The sequence below is a fragment of the Zingiber officinale genome, chromosome 1A, assembly GCF_018446385.1.
Source record: "Zingiber officinale cultivar Zhangliang chromosome 1A, Zo_v1.1, whole genome shotgun sequence".
NCBI lineage: Eukaryota > Viridiplantae > Streptophyta > Magnoliopsida > Zingiberales > Zingiberaceae > Zingiber > Zingiber officinale.
This window is the reverse complement of record NC_055987.1, coordinates 39649760-39663429: the sequence shown is the minus strand read 5'-3', so window position 1 is coordinate 39663429 and position 13670 is coordinate 39649760. Positions and strand designations below refer to the sequence as shown.

At 47.0% G+C, this 13670-nt stretch overlaps 1 protein-coding gene across 1 annotated transcript; it reads right to left on the bottom strand.

Moving 5' to 3' along the window:
* Window positions 1-2991: 2991 nt before the first annotated feature.
* Window positions 2992-6812, bottom strand: LOC122023522 (linoleate 13S-lipoxygenase 2-1, chloroplastic-like). The gene is made up of 9 exons (XM_042581654.1): window positions 6368-6812; window positions 5804-6069; window positions 5482-5719; window positions 5073-5393; window positions 4910-4995; window positions 4718-4828; window positions 4313-4614; window positions 3981-4247; window positions 2992-3902 (listed from the first exon to the last, which is right to left on the bottom strand). The coding sequence occupies exons 1-9, from the start codon at window positions 6738-6740 to the stop codon at window positions 3143-3145; spliced, it is 2724 nt and encodes a 907-aa protein (XP_042437588.1). The 5' UTR covers window positions 6741-6812; the 3' UTR covers window positions 2992-3142.
* Window positions 6813-13670: the final 6858 nt, after the last annotated feature.

The window sequence follows — 13670 nt, the reverse complement described above, 5'->3', positions numbered from 1 at the left end:
AGGTATCCAAAGATAATGTTGCTATAAACATTTATGATGAAGTAGATGGGTTCCAAAGATAAGATTTCCAAAGACAATTAATAGATTCTATAGTTAGATAGATTGAGTCGAATAAAATTGAGGAATAGATGCAAAGAAAAACTTTACTCAACATAGTAGTAGTGATTTAAGAGATTTGTATATTACTAACATATAATCTACCTGAGAGATAGATTCACGATGGGACGACAATCATAAAAAAAGTAGTTAATATTTTACCTGATAAATGAGAACTTATTTATAAAATTATTGTTTCCATGTGGAACTATACTAATTCCAAAATGATTGAATATGCATTTCTATTTGTGTTGGCACTTGGGTAGAGCTTGGACGGTCGAGCAATACACATAAACATTACAGAGGAGAGGCCACAATGTGCTTTTTGATATCAAAAAATTGAAATATTATTTTTTAGAAGGATTTTGATGCTAAGATATCATTGTATGAATTTCTTTTTGGTCGTTCTTGTTTACTTTGTAGGGTGATGAGCTAAGAGTTTCTTTTCCTTAGCTTTCTGATTTTTGTTTAGGGCTTTGATACATTTATGAATTATCTCATTTGATGATGTGGTGTATTTATACTTCTTAGGGTTTCAGTTAATATAGTGTTAACCTCCGCAAGTGTACGGAAATATCACAAGTAATATAAAAGATTATCGTATCCACAGGGACTGGAATAAGCACTAAGAATATCTCAACACGAATTAGCTAGACAACAAATCAATGGATTAACAAAGTCTAAGTGTAAGTATGAAAAGTAAACAAAGTAATAAAAGAATAGGAAACAAAAACAAGGACAATGATAAGGGATGTTCTAGGAGTTTTGGTTTCTTTGTAAGATTCCTCAATGTAAATGATCTACCAAATCTTATTTCTCAATTGTTCATCATTTGAAGAAGGTTGTCGGTTCTCTCTTGCAATAGACAACCGACTTAAGACTGAAATCTATACCTAAATGCGATCAATTATATATGAGCCTATGTTGTCCTTACATGGGTATGTTCCTGTCACGAAATCAGCACAGACCGAGAAGCGAGATCGACATGCAGGCCGAGATAGAATATCAACACATAGCCCGAGCGGTACTAGCGACACGCTGGTTAGGAAATACTAGTGGCACACAGGCCGAGAGGTACTAACGGCACGCAGGCCGGGAAATACTATCGGCGCGCAGACCCGATATAACAATAGGTCACGCGCTGACATACAACAACACATAAAACTGGAACTAGGCAACGACACGAAGGCCGGACCACAACGGGAACGGAATACAACCAAATCAATGACAGCGATAATAGTGGTTGGCTTGGTGCTAGGGGACCCATCGGTGGAGGGTCGAAGGAGCGTGGAAGCTGCTGATAGATGGGCTACAGCGCGTGGATGCGAATGTTAGCGAGAGGAGAGGGGGAGACCATGTGGCGGCGGCGGCGGCAGCGAGAACCTCCGGCGAGGTGGCGCCGAATGGAAGTGGCGGCATGCGTCCTTCGATGCTGTGCTAGCCGTCGAGAGAAGAACTAACAAAGAAGCCTCCTGTGCGTGAGGTGGCGTCAAGGAGAGGGCGTCCAGTGGCTGTGGGGAAGGAAGGAAGCGGCTGTCGCCAGCGACCGTGGTCCGAAGGTAGCAGCGAGAGAAGGAGAAGAAGGCTCCCTGCCTTCACTGTGCGTCGAGCGGTAGAGGAGAAGGAGAGAGGAAAAGGGAGAGGGGCGGCGCTGAGTTTGTCCGGTGGCGGCATCATGAGGAGGAGGAGAGGAATCGAGGCGGAGGTCGGCGGCCGGCGCCAGTGAGGAGGTTGGGGGAGGAGGAAGAAGATGGCTTTTCCCCTTCCTCTTGGCGGGGAACCGAAAGCACGAAGAAGCCCGAAGAAATCAAAATCCCGCCCCCTCCTCTACATGCTACAATATTCCCCCTTAAAGCATAACCCGTCAAAAGACCAAAATGTCTTCCCATCTCTACTTAATTACACCTCTATCCTATATCCATATCAGATGGGAAAGTATTAAATTCAAAATTAGAAATTCATCTTTAATACCATTGATGTAGAAAGCAAAAGGATAAAAGATAGATTATGAAATTAGAATCCTATGAGCTAAAAACATGTCCATTACACATGATCTTGATTTATTTATTTTTTTAAATTGATAACATGACACAGATTTAAAAATCAAATTTCCAAAATTATAAATTATTTATTTAAAATAAAAAGTGGTCAATGACTTTTAAATATCTTAGGGAATTCAGATCAGATAATTTATTTAAAAATTTTACTTTAAATTTTTAGATACATTAATTGTTTTATTCATTTTTTAAATTATATATTTATGAATCGTATTTTTCTAAATTTAAAAAATAAATTTCATTCTTTAAACATTATAAAAAAGACAGAAGAAATAAGGAAGTTATATATAATGTACTGAAAAATAGATGTCTAAATTTAATAAAATATTTTTTTATTTTAAATTATACATTTTAGATAAAAAGATTGATATGAATATTCAAATACAATAGTTTGAGTATTTTGTCAAATGACGTCCTACCATATAATATTTATTTTTAAATGTTAGTTTTATTCCTTTAGAAGTACCGTTATAAATATAAAATTTTCGGTCATTCAAAAATATCTTCAAAATTGAGTAAATCCTGCACAAAACCCCTATGTAAATAAATAATAAGCCTTTTAATCTTTTTTATTTTAAAAAAAAGTTTTTAAATTCTAATTTACAAGACGTATATAAATCAACTTATACTTCGAAAATAATTGACATTAATAGCTAGGGTATTTTAACAATAAATCAACATTATAAAGGGTAAAAGAGTAATTTTGAAACTCCTGGGGTATTTCGAAAACAATTGAAATAATGAGATGGAAAAATTAATTTTTCTCACAAAAGATTATAGATTAATGTCAACCACCAGATCGGTTGCTTCTTATCGTTGACCTAGATCTAATTCGGCGGAGGCAAACAGAATGATTTATATACTTTTGGAAAATTTGTAGGCGGCGACGGCTGCGACGACCATTATAGTTTACAATATTGGACAGGAGATTCTACGCTCTACATTTATTGGAAGCTCAAACCATCAACGGAAAAACAAAGGGCGATGCTTCAAATGGAGATGCTATTCGGCACGCCCATTCCGGTCACCCCCGGTCCGGAGTACAGTTTTAGGAGCTGGTACGGCACGATTCCGGCGCCGCAGCGGTTCTTCAGACGTGGGTCTGCGTTTCTCGCGTCGATGATCCCCTCGATAACCCTCAGCCGGCCGTTGAAGCGTTCGAAGGCAGCGTACACCACAGGGTTCTTCGTCCACGCAGCCTCCGCATCCTTTCCCAAGTACTCCTCGTCCAGCGAGTGCGCCGACATCACGTCCTGGATCGCCATCACCTGAGCCGCTTGGAGTATCGACGGGAAGCACCGCAACAGAGCCGCTTCCGGCTTAGCCCGGAACGCCGCCAAGTCATCCTCCTCGGCGTCCTCCACCGGCATGTTGGCGCGCGCGATGGATGGGTGGTTGGGGAAGTACCCGGCGAAATGGTACTGCCCGAAGTTGACGGCGGCGTGATGACCGGAGGCCACCCAGATGATGGTGGTGAGGATACGGACGAGGTCCGCCTGCGTGTTCAGAGACGGCCACCATGGCTCGTGCTGCTTATCTGCATGGCCCTTGGTGCGAACCTCCGTCCACCATGATTGGAGCTCTGAGTCCGCGGCGACATCGGCCGGCGAGGGGTAGTAGTGGCCAACATAATCGGCCACCCACTGCTCGATGGCGGACCAGATCAGGAGGCCGTCCTTGGCGTAGGGGTAGTCGTCGATGGTGAGCCTGAGGCCGTGCTCTGCCTCTGGATCTTCCACCGCCATCCCCCTGTGGAATCAAAATCTCATCTTCTGATCACAAGGATCTAAAAAGTGAAATTTTGGAGGAAAATTTTGAAATTCGAACCTTCGGATGAGGTCGGCGGGCAAAGCCTCCATGTCGAAGCGCCACAGCTTGTCGTAGGCGGCGGAGGAAAGCTCCATGGAGTATTTCCCCGGCGAGAAGGTCTGCTCGATAATGCCGTTGGCGTTGATGAGGGACGCGCGGGCGAAGGCGTTGATCTCCATGGTGTAGCGGAAGTAGGGGTGCATCAGGCGGTAGATCGGATGCATCTGGCTCAGCTGCCGGTTGGCGGCGATGATGTACGGCTCCACGCAGCAGTGAGTCCGAAGCCTTTTGCAAAGGTAAGAACTTTAGAATCTCAAACCGTAAATTTCGCCGGAATATGAAAGCAGTACCAGTGGGAGACGAGCTGGTGGTAGACGGAGTCGTGGACCGCGACGTGCGCCTTGGCGAGACGCCAGAGCCAGAAGCCGGTGGCTTCCCAGCAGGGCGTGAACACTTGCCGCCACTGCGGCTGCTTCGACGAAGCCGGCCGCGTAAGCTCGATGGCGATCGGCCGCAGGGTGCTCTCCTGCGTGAGGAAGAACAGAGTCCGGGAGGCATAGAGCGTCGAATCTTCCAGCTCTCGGACCTTGTGCACGAACGGAAGCAGCAGATCATGGTAGTCCAAAATGAAGAGCTTCTTCTGCTCCAACGCCTGCATGGTCGATCCAACAAAAACTAAGATGAAAGGAAAAGAAGATTAAATTTTGATGATTTCGAACTAATCAACTGGAGAAGACGAGGTGATTGCGATTGACCTCATCGACGGTCATGACTCCTTTAATTTCTCTTTCAATGAGCTCCGCCGTGATCAGCGACTCCGGCGGACCGTAAATGCTTGGATCGAGCTTGCTTACCAATGGAAATTCCTGTAAAAAGTTCCATTTTATGTCTTTTTGGGATTATTAAAAGGTAAATAAATCTGAATCGATATAAATTGAATTAATTACTGTGACTAGTTGAATGTTGAGAGGATTGAAGCCGGCCAAAGTCTGCCGGGCAAATTCTTCATCTCTAAACCAGGAAAACTTATCTCCTGTTAAATAATCAGAGTAACTAAGTAAATATTAAAGCAATTTATATATATACAGAAATTAATATGAATATTCTTACTGTCGACCATTTCAGGCAGTTCGAACTGGAGGATATTCTGCGCTCCTGCGGTGATCGCCTTCACGAGCCGGGGAACAATGGTGCGGCAGGTGTGCGTGGAATCTTGGGGCGGTAGAGGCAAGCCCTCGTTGAAGAGCGCGTCGATGGCGGTGAAGGAAGGGAAGCCGACCATCCTCAAGTCCACCAGCCCCGCCTCCACCGACGGCAGCAGATCGTGTATCACCGACCTCAACTTCAACAAACTCTGCTCCTGCTTCACCTCCGAGAAGCCCTCGTCCCTCGGCACGTACACGGTTGCGCTCCTCTGCTCCGATTTACGATCTGAAACGAAGACCACATGTTCTTCAGTGGACCATCAAGAGCAAGTGATCGCTGAAATGCGAGGGTGGGAAAATGTATGATGATATGCCTGAGCGAGTGCGCGGCCTGCCGGTGCGGCACCGGCGCGGGTAGGGAAACTCGTAGCCACCGAGGACGGGCCGAGCCAGCCCGGGGTTGCTGTCCGGGTTTCCCAGGTCATTGTAGACGTCGTAGTCGTAGATCCTCTCGAACTTCTTCCGCTCGCCGATGCCGTAGCCGCGCAGGATCTGCAGCTCTTGCTTCCGCAGGCGCACCAGCCCTGCCGGCGTCTCCGACGGAAGGTAAGACTGGTAACCACAAAATCACTCAATTAATCAACGAAAATCATCAGAAAAAAAAATATTCTTTTCTTGATTAATCTTCTTGTTTACCTTGTTGCTGGTGAAGAAGACTCTGTCGAACTTGGAGTGCAACCACGACTTGCAATCGAACAAAAGAGGAGCGGAATCATCGCCGTCGATCTTGAGAACTATGTCTTTGAGAAACAGCTCGTTGTCGAGCTCATTCCGGACGACGACCGCTCCGATCTTTCCAAAATTTGCCGGAACGCTAAAAGTTGCTTCGTATGTGATGCTACCGATTCCAAGCTTGGCCTCGTGGGCGAACGCCGCCCCCGTCTTCTTCTCCGATCCTGTTTCTGTTAATTATAGCCAAACATCATCGTCATCACTCATCATCAATATCATCGCACATGATCATTAACGTCGAATTAATGCATCGGGCAGGTAAGACGCCCAATGGTCTCTCCCGCAGTCAGGCTTATGTAAGGCAAATACGCCCCCAATATTGTTCAAAAACTTGGACAAAATTGACTGCTGGATGAGGACTCACTGTGCTTTCGGATTTACCGATGGACGAATTAGAGGAAGGCCGCCCACCTCTGATTCGTTGAGTGAATCCATTAAAAAAAATTGATCGTTGAGTGAATCACGTACGGTCAAGGTCAGCGCTGACGAGCTTGAGCTGCAGAGTCGGCCCGTTCATACCGTTAATATCGTCGAGCTCCCGCGTGGTCTCCGTTTGCGCAAACTCTCCCCCGATCGTCAGCAGGACAATGACCGTGGTCTTCGCCGGTCGCCTCGACTTGGCCACGAAGGTTGGTTGCTCCAACAACGAGGGCGAGGAGTACTCGTTGGCCGCGACGGCGCAGCGCACCTTGTTGTTATTGTTTCTGTTATTCTGGCGGCTCTGGCTCCGCCACTGCCGATGTTGGCTGAATGCTACGACGCTGGAGGCTCTGGCGCCGGGGAGTGAGGGGTGGAGCGGGAAGAAGAGGAGGGACGGTTGAAGAACTGCTTGCTTCAACATCGTTGGATCAGTTAAGCGTAGCTGAGCGATGATGAAGACTAAGTGTGGATGGTTAAGATGAGAGCGAGGGCGCTTATATAGAGACTTGTTAACACTCGCGAACTTATTTATTTTCTAATTTTTTTTATTAAATACATAATGTACAATTTGTTTTACATTCTTCAAAAACTATATATATATTCTAATTAATTAGTGTTTTATAATTTATGGGTTTTAATAAAAAAAGCAGCTGACATAATGTACGGTTTTTTGTTTACATTCTTCGAAAAAACAAAAAAAAATATTACATTATCAGTGAAAACAAGAGAATTATGATTGATTAAAATGGTAAAATTTATTTTAAAGTTGTTGAAATTAAATAGTGTTTTCATAATTCATAAATTTTAATTAAAAAAATAGTCCAGCACCTTGAATTCTCATGGATTTTGAAGAAAAGTCGAACCAAACTGAATCTATTATATACAAAGGTCGAATCATAATAAGTCGATAGTATACACAATTTATCCTGCCGCATAAAAGATTATTTTTATGACATGAATTTATAATCATAAAATTACAAGGTAATAATTTTATTATTAGCAAAGGCCCTCCTTAGAAAACATAATACAATTACAAAAAAATTTATCCTTCGAAAATTTTCATTTAGAATTATTTCAAAGAACAAGACAAGATGTTTGTTTTTTTCTTAAAAAAAAAGTCGCAACAATACACAATTACACAGGGAGGCAGTGAGGTGGTAGGGAATGCCTCTGCATGACGTTGAAATAAAAGGTATATGATGCCTACAGTTGGAAAAGCCAAAATTTCATGACTCAGCTCCGAATGATAAAGTCTAATTAAAAGATCGTTGTCGTAGCTCTCACCCACCCTCATTCTCTCCTTGTCGCCTTTAATGTTTTGCGGTTTATTCTTTCTTCCATTGCTTGTCATGACCATCTTGTGGGACCTTCAGCAGTTGTTGAAAGGACATTCTGATGATACCGTGCCGATACCTTTTAATGTTTTTGTGTTTATTCTTCTTTCCACTTGTCATGACTGACGACCCTCTAATATTATAGGACATTCTGCGGTTGCTGAACTGATGATCCCGTGCCATCTGCAGACTATCACTTTGTAAGACACTTTGTAGCACACCAGTTAGCAGTGGATGGCGTAAAGACTTAAAAAGTAGAAAAAATTAGTTATATTATTAAATCTAAAAATATTGTTGTTAAGGAATTCTAAATTCTAAATTTTAAATAAAAAAAGGAAAATATTAAATTATTTTAAAAGTTATAAATAAATAAATAAATATATATAATTTAATATCCTCTCTCAAACTCACGATGCTATAACTACAAATATTTAAAATTTGTCTGACAAAAAATAAAAATGTGAAGTAAAATGTATCTTGATAAACATGTCAGTAATTTATATATTTAAAAGAACAAAAAATAATGTGATGACGTGAAGTTGAAAATGATGACGAGTAATTTGACAATCAAATGTTTCGTTCGCTCAAGAAAAACTAAATCGTGCGTAATTTTAATAGCACTTTGATTATCATAATATAATGACGTAGGTTAATGAAGAAAGACACTTATATCTGCAAGCAACCAATGCAACCAAACTATCTCACAAATAGTTGAAATCATGACACGATACTCAATTTCTGTGGAAGATATAGAAATAACATCTTATTTCTTACTCTTCCAAGAAATGAGAGAATTACCAAAAAAAAAATACATAAACCAGTGGTAGATTTGCGATCTATAGGATCACCAGCTCAATCAACATCAGAGTATGCACGCAGTTCCAGAGACAAAGTAGAAAGAAATAAAAGATTTTGAAATTGAGTACTCCGAAGATACCTAAGAATACGAAGAACAACAGCCCAATGAATCATAGTTGTAACAACAAATTGACTAACCACATGAACAGCATACGCAATATTTTGACAAGTGATGGTGAGATAAACCAAGCTTCCAATAATAGTTCTGTATAAACTAGGATATGCAAAGGTGAGCCATTAGATGAGTGATCCTGTCCGAATCGCCGAACCAAAGGACGCTGGGCACGTGGCGCTCTCCTAGTCGATGACGCAGGCCTCCGAAGCTCAGGCGATCCTGCACAGAAGTCGGGCCGGGCAGGGGTTCCCAGCAGCGACCCTCCGACGCTCAAGTCAAGTAAGTGGTGGAAAAAGGAGCTCCCAAGCTGGCAGAATGCGTACCTCCGGCGAAGTCTACGGCTCATTATATAGGGCGGTGAAAAAGCTCCTACACGCCTGTCGAGGCGAGTGCGTGTCCGCAGCCCATGCCTCGCTGTGTACCTGTCAGAGAGCTTACCTGACGCCATACTGCGACAGTCCCCTTGCGCCTTCGATGGGACAACAGGACACCCCGTTGTCAGACTAAGAGTATGGCCTAGCCATATGATTCGACGGCTGTCAGAAGATGTTCCCCCCTCTTTACTGCTCATAATCCGAGGCGTCCGACCGGCTGGACAAGGAGTCCGTCCGGCCGGCCCTTCCTCCTTTTACGCGCTGGCCGGACGGCACTCACCTCGCGTCCGGCCCGCCGTTGACATTGGTGTACTGGGGAAATTTTCAGTAGGCGCTATGTAGAAACTGTTAGCAGTGTCATTTTTCCCTGGTTCTTCCGCTCGGCTCTTAACTACTGTTTCGACAGAGCGTCGGAACCCCGACCCGGTCAGGGCGCCTTTTGCTACCGAATGTCCCTTGGTCGGCCGATCGGCCTTGTCCATTTCTTCCAAGTCTGGTCGGCTCACCCTTCTTCGGCGGGCTACTTGGCCATTTGACCTCTACGTGGCGTTGACCCCTCGTTAGGGGGTCCCGGGCTCTTACCACCGGATCACTTGCCTTCCCTTCGAGTCTAGTCGAGGGAGGCGAAGTCCGACTGACTGGACCGCCGATCTGACAGAACAACGATCATTGCATTGGGCCGTTCGGGCAGGCCTAATGATGCACGTCCGTTTGGCAATATCTGGTCCGTGCCTTGTGGTCTCTTAAACTCCATGTCCTATGCTCTCCCGTACTGTTCATCACGTGCACTGCGCACGGTAAGGGGAGCTCATTAAATGCGACCAGTATCCCGCTGACACGTGGCGATCATGCGTTTGTCAGCGTATGGCAGTGGTGTCACTTCCGATGGGATAGCCGCCATTTGAAATGGACGGCTGGACGATGACCTCGTTATCGACGACCTGGATCGGACGGTGGAGGTTGCTCCCGGGCGGCGATATAAAGCCCGCGACTCCGTTTCCGCCGCCTTGTTGCTTCATCTTCATCCGGCGCTCCCCTGCTCGTTTTTTCTCCGGCGACCTCGCCCCTCGATTCTTCGGCAACCCCCAGGCCCCCGTCGATCATCTTCCTTGCTCGTAAGACCCTCTTTTTCGTTCCCAACGTTTTCTTCTTTCTGTTAATCGTTTCCTTCAGTCGATTTTCCTCCATTCCTTGCTTGAACCTTCCCTTTTGGTCCCGTATCCTTGTCTGTCGACCATGACTAGCACCTCGCAGTCGATCGGCGGTGCTCCGGGTCTTTGGTATTCGAACATGGAAAGCCGGTTCGACAAAGAGGACGCCTTGCGCCTCACTCGAGCCTATGACCTGCCGACCGACCACCAAATAGTGTTAGCCACACCGGCCGATCGGCCTCACGAACCGCCGTCCGACACTGTTCTTTTCTTCCGAGACCAATTTCTGGCTGGACTGCGTTTTCCTCCCCACAAGTTTTTCTTAGAAGTTTGCAATTATTTTCGCATTCCGCTCGGCCAGGTAGATCCCAACTCTATTAGGCTGCTGAGCGGAGTGATAGTTTTATTCAAACTGAACGGCATCCCCTTAGAACCAAAAATTTTCCACTACTTTTTTTATCCCAAGCAGGCCGAGTGGGGTACTTTTGTTTTCAATCTAGGATAGGTTTTGTACTCTTCGATAACATGCCGAGCTCCAACAAACATTGGAAGGAGCATTTTTTCTATATACGTTTTCCCGAGCGGCCAACTTTTCGGACCAAGTGGCAGACGGCGATGCCAGCGCAGCCGGAGCTCGGCAAATTTGGCCAGCGCTATCATATTGACAAGCTGCTCCTCCCGGGAGTAATGCACATATTCGGCTTGTCCTCTACCACAGCCGACCTGCCCTGCAGCATGAGTAAGTTCCCTTATCTTCCCGTTTGTTTTGTTCTAACTGATTTATTTTTTGCTTCTGCAGCTGAAGTCATGTGGCGCGCTAAAGCTACCGAGAAGCTCAAATTGAAGGCCGCTCAGATCGAGGCGGTGACGAACAAGGAGGCCGCCGAACGGGGCCTTTCTCCAGCTGATCCGGCCGGCGAAGAAGGTGAGGGGACACCAACTGTCCCCAAAGCCTCAGACGCCCCCGCCTCTCACGATGAGGCCGCGGGGGACATAGAACCTCCTACAGAAGCCGAGGTGGAGGGCCGTTCAGCCGATGACGTGTCGCTACGCACTCGGAAGCGCCGACGACCGGAATCCGCATCTGCCTCGACCACACTTGATCAGTCACAGCCCGAGCGGGGCGCGGATGCCCCGGTGCTGTCCGGGACGGTTTCCCTCGAGAGTACTCCGACCCCTCGTGGTTCTCTGAGGGCCAGCTCTGAGGCGTCGCCGTCCAGCCCTTCAAGAACTTTGTGCCGTATCAGGCGCTTGGGCGAGCTTCCCTCCTCGTCCACCGGTGGGCCGTCCGGTAAGCCCGACGCTTCCAAGAGCGAGCCGAGCGGCCAGAATTTAATTAAAACCGTTCTGCGCCTTCCTTCGGAGGCGTACATGGCTACTGCTGATCGGCCTGTGGTCCCCGAGCAGCAGATTACCTTGACAGGCCCTCTGGCCCAAGCTTGGGTGGACGCTCGGCGTCGAATAGCCAGGCTGACTCCCGGGCAGCTCGGCGACAACAATCTACAACAGGCCACCGGGGTATGCTCTGTTTCTTTGTTTGCGTATTTAATTTGTGTTTTTAACCTGTCCACATTTGCTAGCAGAACGAGCAGTCGACGGCCGCTCTGGAGAAGGCCAAAAAACTACTGGATGCCGAACGGAAAAGGGCTAACGATTTGGCGAGCAAGGTCGTTCGGCTTGAAACGATGATCAAGCAACGAGACAAGGAGATCAAAACGGCGACCACTCGGAAGCAACAGGCCATCAATGATATGGACCGCATGAAGGTGGAGATCAGGGGGCTAGAACAACGCATCAAAGATTTGGACGCCCTGCTTGCCACCGAGAAAGAGAGCCGCTCGGCCGATCTCCAAAGATTTGATGGAGATTTGAAGGATCTTCAGGCCGCCAGCGACGCTGCCCACGCTGCGCTCAAAGAATATCAAGAGGGGGAGTCGGCTCGCTTCGAAGAAGGGAGGAAGGCGTTCCTCCGTTCGGAAGACTTCGGAGAGAAGTTTACCGACAAGATATCCCTTACTTTCGAGGAGGCGATCAAGGCAGCGGTGGGCTATCTGAAGACCAAAGGCCACCTGCCTGCCGAGCTGACCATCCCCCCCGAGGACCTCGCGAGTGTGATGGACTCCATCCCCGATGCTCTTTTTGATTTTGATGTGTGAGGAGCGTTTTCATGAACTTTTTTGTATTCCCGCCGTTCGGCCCAACTTATCTCTGTAATGACTTGTTTGCATTTTTCCTTCGGCATGCCAAAGTGTTCTTTATATCCTTTCCGCTCGGCACAACGGTTCTATCCGGCTCAATTCGATCGTCTTAATGACATCTATCATGCGACCGCGCAGCCGCTAGGCTTTCGAATGTAACCGCTCGGCATTTACATGCTAATATCCCTAACTTTCACTGACCAACTTTTTCTTTGTGCCTTAACCCAAAGGGGCTTTCCGTACATTTTTGATGAGCGAGCCGCTCAGCCGTATAACCAGGCTATCGTTCATTGTATCATGTGACTGGCTATCCGCTCGGACGTTTATAGACGCCGGCTCATCTCTCGATATTTGATGTCGGAGCTCGACGGTCTTCCGCTCGGACGTTTGTAGACGCCGGCTCGTCTCTCGATATTTAACGTCGGAGCTCGACGGTCTTCCGCTCGGACGTTTATAGACGCCGGCTCGTCTCTCGATATTTAACGTCAGAGCTCGACGGTCTTCCGCTCGAACGTTTATAGACGCCGGCTCGTCTCTCGATATTTAACGTCGGAGCTCGACGGTCTTCCGCTCGGACGTTTATAGACGCCGGCTCGTCTCTCGATATTTAACGTTGGAGCTCGACGGCCTTCCGCTCGGACGTTTATAGATGTCGGCTAGTCTCTCGATATTTAACGTCGGAGCTCGACGGCCTTCCGCTCGGACGTTTGTAGATGCCGGCTCGTCTCTCGATATTTAACGTCGGAGCTTGACGGTCTTCCGCTCGGACGTTTATAGACGCCGGCTCGTCTCTCGATATTTAACGTCGGAGCTCGACGGCCTTCCGCTCGGGGCGTTTATAGACGCCGGCTCGTCTCTCGATATTTAATGTCGGAGCTCGACGGTCTTCCGCTCGGACATTTATAGACGTCGGCTCGTCTCGATATTTAACGTCGGAGCTCGGCGGCCTTCCGCTCGGACGTTATAGACGCCGCTCGTCTCTCGATATTTAACGTCGGAGCTCGACGGTCTTCCGCTCGGACGTTTATAGACGCCGGCTCGTCTCTCGATATTTAATGTCGGAGCTCGACGGTCTTCCGCTCGGACGTTTATAGACGCCGGCTCGTCTCTCGATATTTAACGTCGGATCTCGACGACCTTCCACTTGGACGTTTATAGACGCCGGCTCGTCTCTCGATATTTAACGTCGGAGCTCGACGGCCTTCCGCTTGGACGTTTATAGACGCCGGCTCGTCTCTCGATATTTAACGTCGGAGCTCGACGGCCTTCCGCTCGGGCGTTTATAGACGTCGGTTCATCTCTCGATATTTAACGTCGGAGC